General features: G+C 36.5%; 1 protein-coding gene across 1 annotated transcript; it reads left to right on the top strand.

Annotated features, from left to right (window-relative positions):
- The first annotated feature begins 258 nt into the window (after positions 1-258).
- LOC144442991 (somatostatin receptor type 3-like) lies at positions 259-1,338 on the top strand. Its single transcript, XM_078132364.1, has one exon. It carries the CDS (start codon positions 259-261, stop codon positions 1,336-1,338), a length of 1,080 nt encoding a protein of 359 aa, XP_077988490.1.
- Positions 1,339-20,844: the final 19,506 nt, after the last annotated feature.

The following is a 20,844-nucleotide window of genomic DNA, read 5'->3' as shown; positions in this document are numbered from 1 at the left end:
AGATTACATGCATCACAGCAATGCACAATATCTCTACGAGTGTAATCTTACGGACGAGATTACGCAGTTGAAGACGTGAAGAAAGAACGGATAAGGGCTCTACAGAGATGATGTTGAACAAAAGAGATCACTATTCTCCTGAGTTGCCAGGAAACGAATTTTTTTTCTTTCTCTCTTTCTCATCGACAAATGTTTCACTGTATGTACGTTAAAGGCAAGCCTATATCACTAATAACATACGCAGTGGTACACCAGAATATGGCAAGGAATGTGTCAGCTGCTCAAGTTACAGCCATGCGATCGTCAATGAATGTACACAAGTCAAACATTACACTTCTCGTGGATGAAGAAAACACAATACCTTCACTCGACAATACTGCTGATGATGGAAACTTGAATTCTGAGCTTATCCTTGTTTTACCCATTGTCTATGTAGGTATATGTCTTGCTGGAACAATAAGCAACGGGATCGTCATAGTGGTTTTGGTTATGCGTGCTGCTTTGAAGAATGTGGCTACCATATTTATGTTGAACTTGGCACTTGCCGATCTTTTATTCATGATAACCTTGCCCTTCTCGGCCCACTCACTGTCTAAAGGAACTTGGGGCTACGGTATAGCACTCTGCAAGTTCGTTAGAGGCTTCGATGGTATGAACCAATTCACGGGGATTTTTCTCCTCTCTGCCATGAGTGTTGATCGTTATTTTGCAATAGTCCGCCCGATGGCATTCCGAAGAATCCGTACAGTGAAACATGCTCATATTGTGAGTTCCTTGATGTGGCTTACGTCCCTGGCCGTGAGTCTGCCTTTGTGGATATTTGCGACGGTGACAGAAGATGTCACAAAAGGGGTTGCATCGTGCGACGTCTTGTGGCCACATCACACTGAGAGTTCTCTCATTTTCTTGGTATCGGCCTTTGGCATTGGGTTTGTAATACCTCTTGTCGTAATAGCAATTTTTTATACGAAGTTGTCTTGTTATCTGTATAGCGTTCACAGATCTGCCAGCCGACTTTCAATGGCACCGTTTGTGCGGGAAGGGTCTCGACGGCTTGCCGTAATAATAGTAATCATCGTCTTAGCGTTCATCGTCTGTTGGTTGCCGTTCTACGTCACTAACTTTATAACAATGACTCTACCAAGAGGTAAAAAAGTGCCATATTCTTTCTTCATTTTCTACATTTTTGCAGTATTTCTTAGTTATGTGAACAGCTGTCTAAACCCTCTCATCTACTTCTGTCTCGGTTCTGGATTGAAGAAAAAACACTTCGAGAATAGAAGACTGGAAAAGTTTTCGAAAGGTCGACTTCCTAGGATTGCAGAGACTGAAGTATAATGAATTGTAATTGTCGAGTGCAATAATGTCACAAAGGAAGCAAGTTAAATTGAAACGAATCTTTGTCAGGTTCGACAACAACCTTTACTCATATTAATTGCTACATTTTATCATCAGGCCCGACCAAATTTTAAGAACAACTGTCCATTGACATGCCTGAAAAAGAAAACATTGTTACAATGATTTGGCGGCGATCTGTAAAGATAATGGTAGCTCGCGCAAAATATGTAGTACAAGATATTTTGGCTGAGTCTGAAAATATAGCAATGTTACAGTTCGTTTCATCTTACCGTTCACTGACTTGAGTTGATACCGCCAAGTAGAAACCACTTAAAGTAACTGTATGTACTAGGCAAAGATAGCAAGATCACACATTTTGTCCACATTTTGTCTATTACGAAATAAACTATTTGAACACACTGCAACTAGACTTGGGCACTAATGTTTCATTGTCCGCCTTTGATGTCTACATGGGTTACACTTTTAGTTGATTTCATTTACACAAAATGTCGCAAGAAACTGTATTAATAATAATAATATAATAATAATAATTTATTTCTTATAAAAGAGCGCACTACACTGCGTCTCAGTGCGCTTTCCATGACAATACACAGACTGGAATTTTAAAATACAGATGTAACTTGAAACTATACAAAATATGTGTAATACGCTAGTAAAATAGATAAATGTTTGAATAAGAAAATAATGCTAATAAAAACAATGCTTACTTAAAAAGGGCGAAATTTAAGGTTGATGTAAAAAGAAAATCTGCAAAATTCAATAAAATTGTTGTTTAAAAAGGTAAGTTTCATTTAATCTTGCTCTCTCTAAAAGTGTAGTATTATAGATCTAGTCTGGTTTCTGCAGGGTTGTATCAAAACTGCAGGTGAACAGTAACATGAAATGGGCTTTAGTAAGAATTTGTTGATGCTGATGATGTTTTTCGAGTCAATGGGCATCTAAATTGTATATACGTGTATATCATTCCGCTGAGGACATCATACTAATATATATCTGATGACCGTGTTTAAGGTATATTTTCCAAAGAATTGGGTTAATATCCTTGGGGGTTTTAGGCATCTTGAGTAGTCAGTGTCAGTCACCTTAAAAATCATCAAAAATCTAAAACCTAGTGATGCACAGTATAATCGTTTAAAGTGCTATATCCACGTCTGTGTGTGACCGCTATATCTCCGGAAATTCAATTGCCAAGTTTCACTCCGCTTGTCCATGACAATTCACTTGATTGGATGCATTCGCTTCCATCGCATCTCAATTTGCGGGACTCGGAAATGAAGATATGTTTAGTTTGACATTTGACCTTCGTTCTTGCGATGCTAACTTGGAGCGTAAGCAATTAATGTTTGGTATATGGATTTCTGTCCAGCAAATAATGGTGTATATATTCCACCTTTTCTCAGCCTAGAGTTGCAATATCATTTTATATACCGTGTAAATCATGACAATATACTGCCGTGAATTATCTCGCTCACACTATATATTTTTGAAAGTGTTTTGAAAAACGATGGATGGCATAAACTTGAATTTAAAGCCGCACAGTCGGTAACTATGCGGTTTGGGACCGTTACTTTTCTTCAGTTGCGTTATAAATATTTTCTTTCATATTGAAATATCCAAAGGGCACAGCCAAAAGTGATAGGTGGAGGCTATAGGGATGACCCATCTCCTTCCTTCCTTCCGTCCGTGCGTGCGTGTGAGTGTCCAGTCAGTATGATAACCATTTTCTCCCATAGTGTATTTGGTCGATTAGCTTTATGTAGGGAGTAAACATTGCTGTATATGATGTTAAGAAACTGTGGGGGCCATATTTGTATTAACAACACAAAATATGTCGTTTTGGGAGCTATGTCATCGAACGCAGAAGACTTGTTAACTTTCATATTGGAATACTCTTATGTTATTTTAATTTCGTTCATATTGATATATGCTTATGTTATACAAATTATCTGAAACACGTGTAGAAACTGGTAGAATCCTCACCAAATGTTGGGTCATAATGTAACAATGAAATTAGATGACAAAATGTATTGACTTGAACAAATCAATCCAGTCCATGTTTTCCAGTCCTCATTGCGCGTTCTCAACTACCTACTTTAAGGTATGATTACTCAGAAATATATTAGATAAGTTTTGGTGGGCGTTATGTAAGTATGCAATCTACTTACTGATGGGGCCGAAAAAATAGATCCGATTTCATTGTTACATCCTGTGCCACTTACAATATTAAGCTTGTATAAATCTTTAAAATATCTAGACGCCAAGTATTGCTATCACTTTTCTGTTGTTGGTTTTCCTTCTGAAACTACAGCTGTTTTTTTCGAACCAGATTGTCCTCTGCATGTAAGCAACTTGAGATACTTTTATATATTGACTTTCGTTCTTACGATTAAGATGAATGGATGATTGGCGGGAAATTGATCGATAGAAATGAAATGTAACTCAATAATTTTTCCGATGAAAATGGTAGGTTTTGTAATGCTGATTCACATCATTGATAGGCTCCAGTATAAGAATTTCCTAGGTGTGTGCAGCAGTTTGAGGTAATATGCACATTTATAGTCCACGTAACATATAAGGTTATTTTACTACTGTTTGAAACTAAGCACTGCAGATGACGGAATATAAACTTTGAATTACGGCCTATGCATATCAAATCCTCAGAACCCATTTCCGTGCGGAGATCTCTTTATTGATTTCACCGTGTTCCTTAAAATTTACGATGAGACACGTCAATTGCAAAGAGTAAGAACAAAATCCGTGTTCTTTTTAAATATGTTACGACTTGGGGTAGCAATTAGTAACTCAAGGGAACGCCTTGAATATGTTGTAATCAGCTTTAATGTTTCTATTAAACTTTATGTTAGCCATCATGAGACATTTTTCTTCGGGGTGGGTGTCAGCTGCAAACATAGGCTGTTGAAGATTGCCTGTATTTTCGACTTTCAGGGTGAGATCTTTGTAAAATGTCACGATGTGAGTGAGGTGAAATTGTATTGTATAAGAGACATCATTGCGTTTTATGGCTGGATTTGCGTCAAGTACGCGCCGAGAATACGTGTTACCGAGAATTAACAGAGTCATATTTGCATAGCTGATGCTCCAAAGACTCACCCAAAATACTGAAATGGCACTTTTTGGCATTGTCATGCAGCTCCATATATACATAATTCTTTCTCTTACTAAGAGAGTTCATATTCCATGTATTCTATAAAGCAATGTAACACCTTTTTACACTATTTTGGAATGTACACCCTTCACGAAATCCAACACTGCGAAACTAGTCAGTTTGGCATTACGTTTGAAATAATTGTGAATAATTCATATATACGTACAAATAGAGAGAAATTGAAACCAGTTCACTTTAAACTCTCATATTTGATTCCTTTTCAAATGAAATGTAGCTTTAGAATTTGAACATTTTCACTTGCCAAAATATTACACGTGTTGTGTGTAAAATATATATACATGTATATACTTTTTTGTCTGTGATATTTATCAGTGCCTTTTGAGCGGATATGAATTCGTACCCTCTAGACGTGGAGTGTGTGGATTGTTCATAGTCACGATTTTTCGCAAAATTGTCAATCCATTATAGAAAAGGTTTTCTTGTTATTCTCTTTCTAAGGCAACTGAATACTCTTCATATCTGTCAGGAAAAAAATAATTGTGCGTTTCCGATGACATGTATGGCCTCACAAAATAAGGGTTGTCGGGAAAACACATTTTTCAAAAAAAAATGCCTAATGTATAACCTATACTGTAAATAAGGAATATTTTGGTTTTACTTTTGCGTCATTTGTTTCTTTTGTTATGGAATGAATATACATTTTGGGTCTCGCTAGCTGTCGGTTCTCTATAGCAAAGAAGAGGGGGTTATCTACAATCTTGTCATTAAGTGTGGATTTGTATAGGAAATGGAAAACGTAACTGTGCCGTGATGAGCTGAAAACAACTGGAAATGAGTTAATTGAGGCTTGAGTGATAGCTAACGTGTTCATGGATATCCTGTCGGATAACCAATTTGTAGTACGTTATTGCAAAATCATCTACAATGAAAACCACACGCAGTCCAAATCATCATCGTTCGAAAAGAATAAGCTGCTTTGCACATCAATACAAAATATAAATTAAAATCTGTTCAGTCGTAAAGCGTACAACACCACGACACTTCCTTGATTAAATACGGTTACTCAAACAAATACCTGAGACGAATTTCAATCTCATGCAAGTGTGAATTACTTAAAATGGGATTGGCCATATTTGAATGATTTCTCTTTGTATCGATGTTTGGATCTGGATCACATTCATGTATACGCACCAGGTGATGGCGTCTGCATATGACGTATATAGTAATGCACGTGGAGACTTGGACATGAGTCAAGAATGGTTATAGTGCCCAAGTTTCGATATTCATGTTGGAAGTTCGGGTCTCGCCACTACCGTTTGCTCCTGAATGACTTCAGTCCTTGGACAAGATTTGAACCACATTTGTGCCCAGTGAACCCAGCTGTATAAATTAACCTGGTAGGATAGAGGTTTCAATGTGAATACTTTTAATCATATGCTGACCATTGAGTTGAGAAAGTATAAAGGGCCGTTGTACCACTATAGACCCATGCCAGGGGTAATAATTGTAAAGTGTTTAGAGCATATTGTGGAAAGCGCTATATAAAAAGCTATTGTTATTATATTATTATTACTCCTACTCAATACCTATAAGTTCCTTGTTTACATGTTGTACAGTTTATTTACCATTATTTATTGATGTCAAGTTCAATTTGTTAGATATCACGTGTACTTAACTATTAAAATTGTATGTACATGTACAATTGTATTTGTTTTGAAATTATTATTAACACAACACAACACAATACAGAGCAGACACTGTGTAAGAGATGTGTATGTGTGTGTGTGTTTGTGTTTTTCTATCTCAATGAAACCATGGGATCAATCTCACTGATCTTGATCAACCGTTTCATGGCATTTTCAAGCTAAGACGAAATTTCCTGCAACATTGTACTAGAAAAATGATATTTTTGTAGAGATTTGTGTAAGTACTTTTACTTGAGTTAAGAAAAACACCATAAACTCAGTTAATACTTCTTCAACGCTTACAGTACATAAACGAACATTTCATCCAAACCATTAATGAGGAAGTTAACAACAGGTTTTTGCTCTTAAGGAATACTCGTACAATTATTAGTAATCCATTTATCCAGTTGTGTTACAGTATAGTAGATCTTTGCTTAATGCACCAAAATATACAAGGGTATACTAATGGAAACCGATTCTCCTGTCTATAATCATTATTTCAAGTATTCCCCTACCTTGAATTTGTGAATGCATTGTGTGACAATAATAAGAGAAAATGGGCGATGTTTAAAAGCCAAGGTGAACTTCGTGTCATTGAAAAGAGATGTAATGAAAACAGAACGTAGATGAAATGAATAATCAATGAATGACAACTCAGCTGTAGAATGAGTCGCCTGCACACTAAAAGCCATAATTTGTACAAATTTATTCATCATCAATAAGAATTCTTTTGGTGCAAAGGGTCGTGTATCTTCATTAAGATTATTGGTTTCTTGAAACTTCTTCAGTGTCAAGAAATAGTGAAATGATGTGTTGAGGGGAATGTGGTTTTTGCCCAAAATGTCACTAGACTTATTTTAGCCAATGGTACAACAAGCTTCGCGTGAGCGCCATAGTTACTCCTGCTCTCGAAAATGGCACCAAACGTTTTTTCATTCAGTACAGTTGCATAGTGTACTATCCTATTACATCGTAAAGAAAGAACGGAAATTGGGGACATTTTTCAGCTTTTCACTACACTGAAGTCTCAAGTTTGATATAAAATGCACTGAGGAAACTAGCTTCATCCTATACGTCACCAGATGATACTTACAGTCGACAGAGCTGTACAATTTAGGAATGAATAGTTGTTCGGTGAATGAGGTTTAGAAAATTATTTCTCTGTGGTTTCATTCAATTTCGTTGAAAATCTTCTGGCAATCAATACCCTTTTCAATAAAATCCTTCTCCAAGCTAAGAGGGTAGCTCTGTCGTTTCCTTTCACATGAAAGCTCGAAAATCAACCGCAAGTTCATTCATTACTGTGATTAACCCCTCCTCCGGAAATTACTTGAGATTAAAGCGCTGTTGGAGCTATTCACCTGTTCTTAAAGTTACAAATAACACATAGAATGCGCTGGTGTTATTTTCACATAATCAGAACTCATCACCAAAAATTAATACTAGTTTCGAACGATGGACAGAAAAAAAGTGGATTAAATAAACGGAGAGATGTTACAGAACAAAGACACCTTTCATTTAACATAGTCTATATGACAAGGAAAATCCGTGACAATTCCCCTAGATTGTAAACGTGCTGTCGGCATTATTATAGTTTGTTGTCATGGTAACAAGCTTGATTTTTTCGAATGTATAGATAATATATTGAAAACGAGAACATTTTCGACATTGGTACAATTTCCTGTTGTATACGAGCAAATTTAGGTCGGATTAAAGAGAGGGGCTGCTGAAAAAAGAACATGAGTAAACCAGTAGCCAAATTTAAGGTTGGTGAGTGGGTGGGGGGGGGGGGTCTGAGGAGCAAATGTTTTGGCAAGAGAGGTTTTCGCAGCTCCCCTACCCCAAGAACTGTCAAAATATGTCAAGGTCCCCTCAACTAAACTCGAGAATTTTCGTACCTTGTGTGTATCACACAATTCAAGGTGTCTTGTTAGAAATTAGCTGTAAATAAAACAAAAATACAGACAGTGATGGCACGAAAGTATAATTTTATGGTGTATTTTATCTCACTGTGAACACAAATCAACATCACTGTCGGGTGAAACAAGGAAGATTCAAAACACAAAACTGTTTATGTGTGTTCATAGTGACATTTAATATGCCTGTATTTTGTTTATGTAATTCGTAACAAAAAAGAGGTGAGATTTAAAAAGCATCGTGCCGCCTAATTGTAACTCTAGCGTCACTATTCTATGGTTTGGTAGTAGCAATGTTATACATTCATATCCGGTATTCTTCTTTGTAGTGAAAGGAATGCTTCAAACATCTATGTCAATTCTTTTTTTTATTGTGTGTTATATTTTGACGAAATCATATATCCACGTCCTGTCCAAAAATAGCATTGTCAAGACGCCAGCCATTCTGATATCACTGTAACCCATAACTTCTATTTGGATTATTAGTAGGATATCATTAGCAGAGCAAGCTACCTTCAAAATTACCTACATCAAACATTCTGTCGGATTCAAAATGTGTTGCTGTTTTTCAATAAGTTGTGGATCACCCTGTGCTATATAGCACCTGTCCGATACCCTAATCTGGGCCTGCTTTTTCTTTCCGAAGGCCTGCTTACGACTAATAGCCTAATTTATACCAATAAGAACGACCTATATACCTGTCACATTTTCTTCTGTCAGATTTAATTATATAAAGGCGATGTATTAGTTCTACAAATGCCCATCAATTTTATTTTAATTAGCTCCTGTCGTGTCGGATATGGTCAATTATAAAGCAACACTTCACCAAATGTAAATCCATCCGAGATGTTCGTAGTTAGTGCATATATCACGAACATCGGACGAAAAAAGCGCTTAATATTCGACTCCGTCTGCTGTGATTTCTCATCAACTTGCGTAGCTAGCTATTAACGCATCGACAAACATGATTCTGCCAAAACAATCGGCAAAATAACTTCCGAAATACATCCATTAAGTCATCATTAAACAACAAAAATATTCTAGTTTAATGTTTCGTGACTAGCATTGGCAGGACTTGAGTAGAGCGGGCAGAATATCAGTATGTAATATGCTAATAAAAAGCTGTGCGTGTCCCTTGGCATTTGTAAATGTATATTCTACTTTACTCTGAAATATTGCCATTGCAGCCAGATAGAAAACCTAAAATGTTATTGTATAAAGAGATTCGTTGGGAAATATGACAAAATACCAGTTTAAATGTTGAAATCGTGAAATGTTGAATCGAGACATTTAAAAACTGACTCATAAATTCGCAGCAATAATTTAAGCAATTGTTGTTCTAACTAGCGCACATTCTTGTAAACAGGATTCCGACATAAAAGCAAATCATCTAGAAAAACGTGAAAATTATCATACATATGCTAATCATTCTAAATGATATGCATATATTTTAATCCAAAGATGTATGTTTGCATAAAGAAATGTGCCTTCAGCAAGCGAAAACCTGTCAAAGTGCACATGCATTGTTTCAATATAAATATGTGTTAATGCAGCTAATTAATATGCGCACAAAAAGATGCTAATAAAGCTAATTAATATGCAAACATTTTAACCAAACAATGATATGTGTGTAGCAACTTCACAGGCAAGCGCTTTTGAGTTAAACACAACAATTGCCAAACATTTACAAAATATATTAATTGAGGTAATTCATATGCATTGGTTTATATGAACACTCACAATTATCATTGCATGGTATGCCAAAAAAGTCTTTAGAAACACAAAAAGTCGAAATTGTCAAAAACATGTTAATACTTACTCATGTATTCATGCCAAATTTTAACCACTTGTTGTTCTACCAAATAAAAACCCTATAAAAATGATTTTTTTTCTGAGAAAAAAGCCTTAATTATCAAAAATCTGGAAATCAAAGAATTTAATATGCAACGTTCATTTGGTATAATTTCCAATATTTATGCAATTTCTTGAGAATTCAGACTTTGATATTAAACATTGTCTTAGTACGTTTTTTGTGTGTGCATGTGTGTTTTTGTTCGTATGTATGTATGTATGTATGTATGTATGTATGTATGTATGTATGTATGTATGTATGTATGTATGTATGTATGTATGTATGTTTGTTTGTTTGTTTGTTTGTTTGTTCTTCTTCTTGAAGTTAATTTGAGTGCGACTTCTTATTTTCTTCAAAAGTAGCAACATTTACTTCATGCATGTTAGCCAAATTGCTCTCCTTTTTCTTCATACATGATTGTCCAAACTTATTTTTCCACAGTCATATTTGATTACATGATGTAATCGACAAATTTCAATCTCATGACAAGTCGCGTAGTCGATCATTTGATTCGCGTGGCATACATGTATGTAACACGTTTGGTGCCTCAGGCCACGAAGTCGCATCAACAACAAACTATAAATAAACAGAATCAATAAATCAAGAAAATCGATATTGACAGTAAAAATCAATTTAACGCTAAAATTCACCGGAGAAGTCGGAAAATGGTTTCAAAAAACTAAAAATATGAATACGTGGACAGAAAAACAGTTAAATATATTTGGAAGGCGGGGCTTACGATAAAAGTCAGCTCTCATATTTAGTAGCGTTCTTCCCTTGTTTCGTTATTAAGCTGTTTAGTTGCATATGATGGGAAAGGGTATCAATACCAATCAATTCCAGATCCTCAATACTATGATTAGTTAAAATGTTGCGCTACTGAATATGCCCATGACTCTTCTTTGATCCAATTGTGATTTCCACATTTCTTGGCTAGTCAGACCCACTTACTACACTATACATCTTCAGCTGAATGAGATGGATATTTTTGTGAAACAAGTAATTGATTTTTCTGATAGGAAAATTATCTCCTAGCTGTGCTACTCTGAAGTGGGTAGTACATGTACTTTAAACAAAATCACATTCCCAATAAAGGGTAGTGTTACAAAGGTTAAAAGCATTTTCCCATGCATGTCATTACCGGTTGATACTTGGTTACTTTGAGATTTACATAATCGAGGACATTTTTGGTGTTTTAGTTGTCAACGAGAGCTAAATTTGGGATTGGGTTTCAGAGGATGTAGAGTTTATTTGGGAAATGTGCGTGTCACTTATTCTACGTGTCAAATTCCAGTCACTTCAAGCTGTTGTTAAGTTGTAAGGAGAGTGGTACTTTTAGCTTTCTGTTCTGTTCACCGTCATTGTGTATGTTTTACAAAACCTGCTAAGCATTGTTGTGGATTTTGGACCCTATTTACTTCTTTCTCACATTACTAAATGACAATATCACTTGATTGTTGTTGTTGTTGTACATTGGAATAGTGTTGACAGATCTGAAGCCTCATGGGACAGATCTGAAGCTTCATGTCTTAGCTGTCAAATCAGGACCATACGTTGTAGGTTATTACTTCAAGAGCACGGACAACAGATGCCATCATGGCACCTCGCTATTGGACAACAATAGTCACGTGATATTGTCGTTTATTCAAGATGATAAACAGAAGTGATCTGTGCCTAAAATCTACAACAATTTTTACAAGTGCCTACGGATGAAGGTGGTACTGCTTTATGGTTCAATGTCACTGAGACAGACAGACAGTCAGTCAGTCAGTCAGTCAGCCAGCCAGCCAGCCAGGCAGGCAGGCAGGCAGGCAGTCAGCCAGCCAGACAGGCAGGCAGGCAGGCAGACAGACAGACAGACAGACAGACAGACAGACAGACAGACAGACAGACAGACAGACAGAAAAACAATACCTCTTTCCGTTGAGTTAGTTCCACAGTGTATCGCGGTTTTGATTCTCCTTTTAGTCAAAACAATGTCATGAAGAAATTTGACTCGATTCTTTTTAAAAGCATCAGAGACACCTCTTTGTATTCGAATACGACTATTGATCCAATTTTATGTGCTGAGCTGCAGATTTTAATAAACTTGTCTCGTTTATGATTGAAACGTGTTTAGTACAAGAAAAGATCAAAAACCATCTTTCTGTCATTGAAGAATCGAAAGACTAGATGGTAACTGTAGGATGTTCGGTATAGATGAAGATAAGCTAAACTCACATGAGCTGTCAGTAAAGTTTAAATACGTATACACTTATTCATTTTTTACTAATTTAAAAAAAGAGAGTAAATTCCACTACACCTTTGGGTCATTCACAATGCCTAGTTACAAAACAAAACAATTTGAAAGGACATTTTCAAAGTGAAAACATCGCTTTGTAACCATTTCATTTCTAGTTCAGCTCCATAAATTGCCAAGGGAATGTTGTTTTCCCAGTTTAGCGTGAATTCCCATCCACTTCTAAAACTCTTTCAAGAGTATTTATCCCTCTGTGATAACGTTCACTTGTTCACTGGGATATGAATGTAATAGATATAGAAGTGGGTGACTACAATGCCATCTCTGATATCGTGGCTATAGTGGCTATCCAGTCGGTGTTCCAGTGCTACTAACATCTTTAAGATGTTAGTAATACAAACATAAATATTGACGGTCAGGCCATCTACAGTTCCATTTGGAACATACGAATCCAAGTATTGTTATTTAAGGCAGTGTTTATTTATATATTTTAGCATCTGTACTGCAAAACAAATCACGAATATTGTTGGTTCCTCGAGGCTTGATATTCAACAAGCCTGCAAGTAAATTAGTACTACAAAATAGTCAATCTGCATCGATAAAGTCCCGTAACATAATATAGAACGAGAAGCCTTCTTGCAATGCGACTCAAGTCAGAACAAGTAAGTAAGAGCCACTATATCGAGGTAAAGCTGGTTTGTACACCTAAACCTTTCTGTCATCTCAGGTCGCACAGCATACACATGCTATCGCCGTTAATTACATCACCTTGGATGTATTACATTTATTACATTTCCCTACAAAACCTTACAGAATGAAGTCATTGTATAGTTGAAAGAAGTTCTGTAAATTAAAATTGAATTCTTTCGTGTACAGAAAGCGTAGAATGATTGCAGAAATCTATTCAGACTGTCTCTTCAATACAACAGTAATGTATTGAGAGAAAAATTGACTTCATGCTAACAAAGGAGTGGACGTTTAGTGTATGATTAAAATGACTTCAAATGGATCCTGTCCAGCATATTTATTCTGAGCGCAATATATTTCAGTACCGTAGCCTGCGGGGGGGGGGGGGGGGGGGGCAAAGGGGGCACCTGCCCCCCCCCCCGAGACTTTGGAGAAAAGGAAAGAAAAAAGCTACTTTTTGAATACATAGCGATGCTAATAAAATCGCTATTTACGTGACATGACGGTTCTTAGCATGCGCGATTTAAATGGATAGTTCACTAAAGTGGCTGTACACTGCTGACTCCTGGCTAATATGTATCTTATATCGCTATTGTACCCTGGCCTAACTTTGAATAAAATGTGTCCAGTTAAGAATTGTAACTTTTTGCAGCAAATTAAAAATTCTTTGTGCGGGAAAGTACAAAAGAAGTGCGCACATGCACTGTGCGAGTAACAGTAGTCTGAAAGTCTCCTTCATTTCAAGATAGCAAGTCGCAATTATAATGTCAGCGAGTGAAACTCAAAAAAAGACGGAAAAAGTCGTTCAACGTGAGGTCGCCTGCTATGCTGCATGCAGTGACTCCGAAGATGCGCTCGATCTCATTTACATCTTGTTCCTTATATTAAAACATTTCATACTGATAAAACGGCAGATCTCTTTTTGGAATATTCGGTGGCCCTGAAAAACTATTAAACTAGGTACGCAGTTTAAGATCCACTATTTGAAGATATTTTTTTTCAATAATTGTGTTCGACGTTGTCTTGGGTTAAAATGTTGTTTGATAAATATCTCATTGCACACTGACACTAGCGTTATTCCGCAATTCATTTTGAAGCGACAATTTGCTATGGAAAGAATGGCCTTGAGAGTTGTACCTTCGACATCAAAATCCAAACTTCAATTTCCATTATAATGATAATGGCAAGGAGAATTCACTGAGTTCACCTTGGGTTCCGACATAAACGAGGCCATGACAGTTTTGGGAGTTGAGTAAAGAAAATGATTATTTTGTTGTGTTACTTGTTTGAGAAAGCACCATCCATTTTTGTTTACTTTGAATGTGACATCTTTTCGGCAACTACTTTGAAAGATGCGACATTAGGCCAGAAAAAGTGAAAAAGCTGTTCAACCTACCCATATATTTTTTTTCAGGTGATGGGCAATATATCCTCATGCGGGCTTCGCATTTATTTTCAAAATTAAGGAGATTTCTTTATATTTTCTGAATAGTACATGTAACAATATACATTTGAGTCTATTCCAAATAATATTACATCTTATACAGTGGATTAATTGGCCCTGATGTTGCATACAAGCATGAATTGAGATTAAATATCCAATGTGCACTAAAAAGAATTGCACAAACGTTTACGACCATTGGGCCATCAAAAGTCTGAAAGTCTTGAAATGTTTTGCTCTTTATTCGGGATTTTTTGGAACCAAATTAAACTTCAGGAGAAGTCATTTACCATGTGCACATCCGCATAATATCTTTCGGTTTTGCCACAACAAAATACACTTCCAAATAATGTAATGCATAGCATAATTGTTTCAATTCTGATATTTTATTATGTCTATGGTTTGATATTTTATGCTTCTAAATGGCCTCCTACACTGTCTTATTTTCAATTTTTTTCCCTCACCTTTGGAGTTGTCTCCTTCCAATGCATCATTGTACCATATGATTTTATATCTCCACTGTAGTGTACGTGACAGAAGGGGTGGCTAAAATAATGCTTGAGTTTCAATTGGTGGGGCTTAACATTTTTTGAGAAGAGAGGGTGAGAGGAACTACACCATTTGTTTAACCGTAAATTGTGTACATTCCCTAACTGTAGCTATGCAGACAAATTGCATGAGATAGTATCAAGATGACTGAATAAGTTATATCTAAACTCGACCTGAAATATTTAGCTATCATTATATATGGTTTGTTTTATCCTTGCCAAGCATTGTGAAAAAATGAAATCAACCTACTTGCCCAATGTGATGGGTTAGGTTACCCGTTGACCAGCATTTTTTTTCCTGACCTTACATATGATATTTAATTGCGTATGCTAAAATATATATGATGTAAATTGCATGCAGATTTATGTAAATTAGTACTTTTCTAAATTTTAAATGCAAGATTGCACCAAGACAAAGTTCTGCCCCCCCTTGGCAATTTGGTCAGGCTACGGCCCTGTATTTGGGGGCTGTCGTTAATCAGTGAAGGTTCATTGGGAACCTTCACACACGTAAATGATGTCAAGTATTCGGACATGGGGTTTGGAGGTAAACAACGTGAATCCATGGGGTGTCCTTTCGGTGAAATCGTGATATCAGCTATCGGTTTACAAGATTATGATGCCAAGCAAAAATAAGAACATTGCAGTCACATAGGCTTTATATCATTATAAAACCATGGATCTATGACATCTCGAAATATTTAATGCGGGTATTACAGAAGGTTATAACATTTGATATTTGAAATTTGAAACCTTGACATTTAGTTACTTAAAAAACTTAGATAGATTGAATAGGTGAGAGGTGTCAGGTGACAGAGGATAGATCGAATGACGTTGTGTAACAATTTCCTCATCTTCTAACATGCTGTATTTGGCATGTGATGTGTTTCATAATATTTCTTCATTCTTTGAAAATGATTAATAATCAGTACCTAATTCTGTGAAGTGAATAATTTGATATTTGGTGAATAAAAATCGTGTAAACAAGTATGCGGTTTGAGTGATTTCTCACTCTCTCCAAGTGAACCAGTACGAGAAATTGATATTTTAATGGGATTGGGAGGATCGCATTTAACTTTGACTTATTGTATTTTCTAACCTTTCATTATTTTGGGTTTTTTTGTATCCCATCGGCCGCTGATATATTTTCCATAACCTGCTGCTCCATTGGGGTTAGTTAGAGGTGGGATAGGGATAGGGTTAGGGTTAGGTACCGCAATATCAGAACACATCAAGTAATTAATCACTGGTGACAACCATGCAATTAATCAATCGCATGTGTATGTATATATATATATATATATATATATATATATATATATATATATATATATATATATATATATATATATATATATATATATATATACACATATATAGGTATACACTGGTATTATTATTGGTATACACATAATCCATTATAATATTTCTAAACGTATTACGAAATGCCTATCACAACATACCACATTGCAATTAATTAAAAATGCCCCGCGAGGCGCGGCCTCGATATCAAAGTATACAGTGCAGTGCAGTGCAATGCAAAATACAGTACAATACAGTGCGGTGCAGTGCGCTGTGGTACGGTGCGGTATGGTACAATAGATTAGTACAGAACAGTAGAGTGGAGTCAGCACAGTAGAGTAGAGTTGAATAGAGTAGATCTAGAGTTGAATAGAGTAGAGAAGGATAGAGATGAGAAGGATAGAATACAGTACAGTACAATGCACTGCGATACCGTACAGCGCGTTGCGATGCGGTACAGTGCAGTGAAACGCAGCGTAGCATAGCACAGCTCGTAGAGCACAAATCTAGAACGCGACGCAACACAACACAACACAACACAGAAAACACAATAAATCGCAACATCAGCACAGCACAGCACAACACAACACAACACAACACAACACAACACAACACAACACAACACAACACAACATAATACAGCAATACCCAAATATGAAGTGTAATTGGTATGCAAGTGACAATGATATTGCATGAAGGATCGTCAGTCATCTAGTTAATAATTCCTTTATTAAATTTCCGTTGTTGTTTGCAAAAATATAACGTCTTTGCAAACTAATTCGAGGTATCCAGCATATCACCAACATATGACACCTCTTCAATTTTTTTCTTACGAAACAGGTAAAGGTGCGTTTTAAGAGCACATGTAAACGATTTTATAGAAAGTATTGACTAGACACACAGCTAGCTTATAGTCAATATACCCTAGGATTATCGATTCGCAATAATGAACCCCAAGGTAAAAAGAAACATTCTGAATTTCGATGCAATCTGAGCAAACTGTAATAGTTATTATCATATGATAATTATATGCACTGAACAACATAAAGCAGACATGCGGGTGCCAATGTTTTGACGTCTGTATGACACTGTGGCACATCATCAGTTCATTTTATTTAGACAAAATGTTGCAAGAAACTTTTGTATTCGTTCAATTTTGCTATCTTAACAGTGTAGAGTATGTTGTTTCTTATAGTTAGTTTCCGGGTGTGATTGTATCAAACAAAGCCGCTGAACGGTATTTTGATATCCACTGCAGTTCATTGCATTTAGACAAGCTGTGGTATTAAGACACAGTATCCATTGAATCTTGTAGCATACGTACGGGTTCTTATAGTTAGTTTCCGGGTGTGATTGTATCAAACAAAGCCGCTGAACGGTATTTTGATATCCACTGCAGTTCATTGCATTTAGACAAGCTGTGGTATTAAGACACAGTATCCATTGAATCTTGTAGCATACGTACGGGTTCTTATAGTTAGTTTCCGGGTGTGATTGTATCAAACAAAGCCGCTGAACGGTATTTTGATATCCGCTGCAGTTCATTGCATTTAGACAAGCTGTGGTATTAAGACACAGTATCCATATTGAATCTTATAGCACACGTACGGGTTCGTATTAGTTTCAGCGTGGGCGTATCAAGTGAACACGACAAAGTGACAACGTTAACGTGAGACGGAACTTTCTGAACTAAATGCCACGAAGGTTAGTATATCTATTGAGAACAAAAAATACAGTAAAAAAATTGACAGATTGCAAATGGTATTGTGTAACAGTGTGGAACATTGATTGTGTAACAAGGGAATGCATGCAGCTCCATGTCTCTCAGTGAACAATAAGTTAATATATTTGAAATTATATAAAAGAAACCCAGGAAGTCATCTGATGGTTATTGTACGACGTGTCGGTGTAATGATGTTTGCCCATAAAGTGTCAGGTTAGATCCATTAAACTGTCGAGGACACGGACTTTAACGAAGTTACACAGAGAATTAAACAAGGTTTTTCCCAGCGGTTCGTCATTGAAAGGACGTTATGGCCGAGTTGCATATTTACGCAATGCACGTATTACCAATTATACTTACTCGGTCTTACCATAGGTGTCACGTTTTAACGAATCGAATAAAGAAATTAAATTGCTTGCAGATCAATTTAGAGAGTTGTGATAAGAATCTATCAAGTCTCGAACGACAGATAAGTTGTGAGGTATGGAGGATTTTATACACCAAACGTAATTACGCAAACCTTTCATTGGCCTTAATACTGAAAAACATGTCCACAAATAGAAGCAAAGTCTTGCGTGTTTACGAATTAACGTTGGACATTACCATTGTGATGGCGTACGATTTTGCTAAAAAATTAATTAAAGTTTATTCACTGCGATGGTGTGGACAATTTTCGTAGATAGTTAGTACACTTGGACTGTGTTAAATCGTTACGTTAATTGGTATTCAATAATTGCATGTCCTGTTCATAAAAATAAGCGATATGGTTTGAACAATAGCCCCATCTGTACACGACATTAAAAATCCTACCTGAGGCAAGTTTGAAGCCCGTAAAAGTATGGCACTTATTTTAAAATGTTTCCCTGAATCCGCTTACTATATGGTATGCAGTCAAGCGAGTGTGCTTTTGAATGCGTGAAATCAGACGAAACCATCAGTGTATTACAAATAGATGCCCAATTTTAACATACACCACACCTTACGATATCCAATTTAACACATACGTCACACCTTACGATGCCCAATTTAACATACGTCACACCTTACGATGCAATATTTAACACATACGTCACACCTTACGGTTGTAGTGATAGCATATGCTCATTTCGTATCAAAATCCGTGTCATTTTTACACGAAGGAAGCATGCAGGGCAGTTTTCGTAAGATTGTTGTCTATTTCAAGTTTTCTTGTTGACTCTTGTGGATGTAATTTTTTTTCAATAAGTCCGAGCTTGTAAATGGGGCTCGATTTTTGTGCTGTATTGTTTTTATGTACCAATGCATTGTATTCAATATTCACACTAGACGAGTTTATGTCTGTTACAGTAGAGAAAGAAATATTACCCCGTGATTCGAATAACAAAGTCCTTTTGAGGTGCTTTTTCACTTAGAGAGCGAAAGTTGATCTTGTGATGTAGATGAAATATAAATCAGTTTAACCTTTTCATATCTACGTAGAAGATATTGTATTACGTTTCGTAGATTATCTGTTTTATAGTATAAGGTAGGGGGGCGTAAGCCTTGTCAGTCGTTCACTCGTACTTAGGGAGGCCAACACTGGCGTCCTTTCTTACATAGCCTACGGCGTCATCGATAGTCGAAGCGGAATAGTTGTTTCATTTTGAGTAAGGGAACGAACACAACTTGTAGCGGGGGGGGGGGCTGAGGAGAAAATAATTAGGAATTATTTGGGCACCCTTCCCTGTAAACGTTCTCAAAACATTTCACAATCTCCTTAGTGAATTCAAGTCCTCAAGAACGTTAGTAGCACCCCCCCTCTCCCCTGCCCGTGTCGATCACAATGCATAGATTTTGAGGTGAACAATTAATTGTGCGGTACAGCATGCACTACATTAAAATAACAGCGCCCTCCCGGTTGAAAATATAAAGGACAATTGGCTTCACAGTGTATTAAGAGATTTCTTTACAGATTTGGCGTTAACATATTTAGCCAGTTTTAAAACTTCAATAAAACATCACCACGATGCCAAAATAAACTATCTCTCACAAATTTGCGTTACATGTGAGATTTTATTGATTAGCCTCTAGTCATTATTAAGTGTGTGCCATGCAGATTACTGGTATCTGGTAATCGCTCTCGAAATTTCCAAGATGTTGTCAAATTATGAATAATTGTCGTTATGTGTCAAGCATTTTAGACCAATTTAGATACTGTTACGGCATAACTTCGTTGTTGTAAAAGACTGGCGGGGTTATGGTTTAGAAGGCGCCGAATAGCCAAAGCTAGAGAAGAGTGGACGGGGTTACATTTACATTCAATTTCTCAAGTTTTAATATTGAAATTTCTTTTACTGCAACCACTTCATAATAATTCAGAAGATATGATGTAAGACTGGTAATTTTGCAGTTGGAATAAACCATTTTCAGTCGTCTGGTAACTTCCAATTTTGTGTTTCCTTTAGGTGCAGGTATTAGATATATGTATGTCAAAGTTGGAAGTATGACGTGAGCCATCAGCGGTAAGACTGGGAAACCGAGTGATTTGTAGAATTAGAACAAAAGGGGGCGCCCTTCGTCAGAATGCGTATAGGGCTAAATGTTCATGTTGTCTTCTTGGACTAGAGGTGCGAGGTGGGGTGGACTTATTCTTGAATGGAATCAATAAATTATAACTGGAAATGTAGATTGTACAGTCGAGGAACGTCGGCATTTTTATACAAACATAAAAACGCACATGAGTATGACTCCGTGAATATAAATAAACCCATGAAAACATGAATTTTTGCATAAAAATCTTCAGTGGATACAATTAGACAGTAATCTTAAGATGTTACTTTGGTAAGGTACACAGTGTCGTTCCGTCGGCCGATGAGGGCGCCCAAAACACCGCTTACTTTTAACAGATTTACTATCATTTAGCCTATATTGCTGAAATCACCAGCATTCCAGTGCATGAAAAAAGGTTGACCCCCTAAACATTGCACATAATTTACTGACCCTGCCC

This window comes from Glandiceps talaboti, chromosome 12 (genome assembly GCF_964340395.1).
Source record: "Glandiceps talaboti chromosome 12, keGlaTala1.1, whole genome shotgun sequence".
In the NCBI taxonomy this organism is placed as follows: Eukaryota; Metazoa; Hemichordata; class Enteropneusta; family Spengelidae; genus Glandiceps; species Glandiceps talaboti.
Note: the sequence above shows the minus strand (reverse complement) of the source record. Positions and strands in the feature narration are given on the sequence as shown.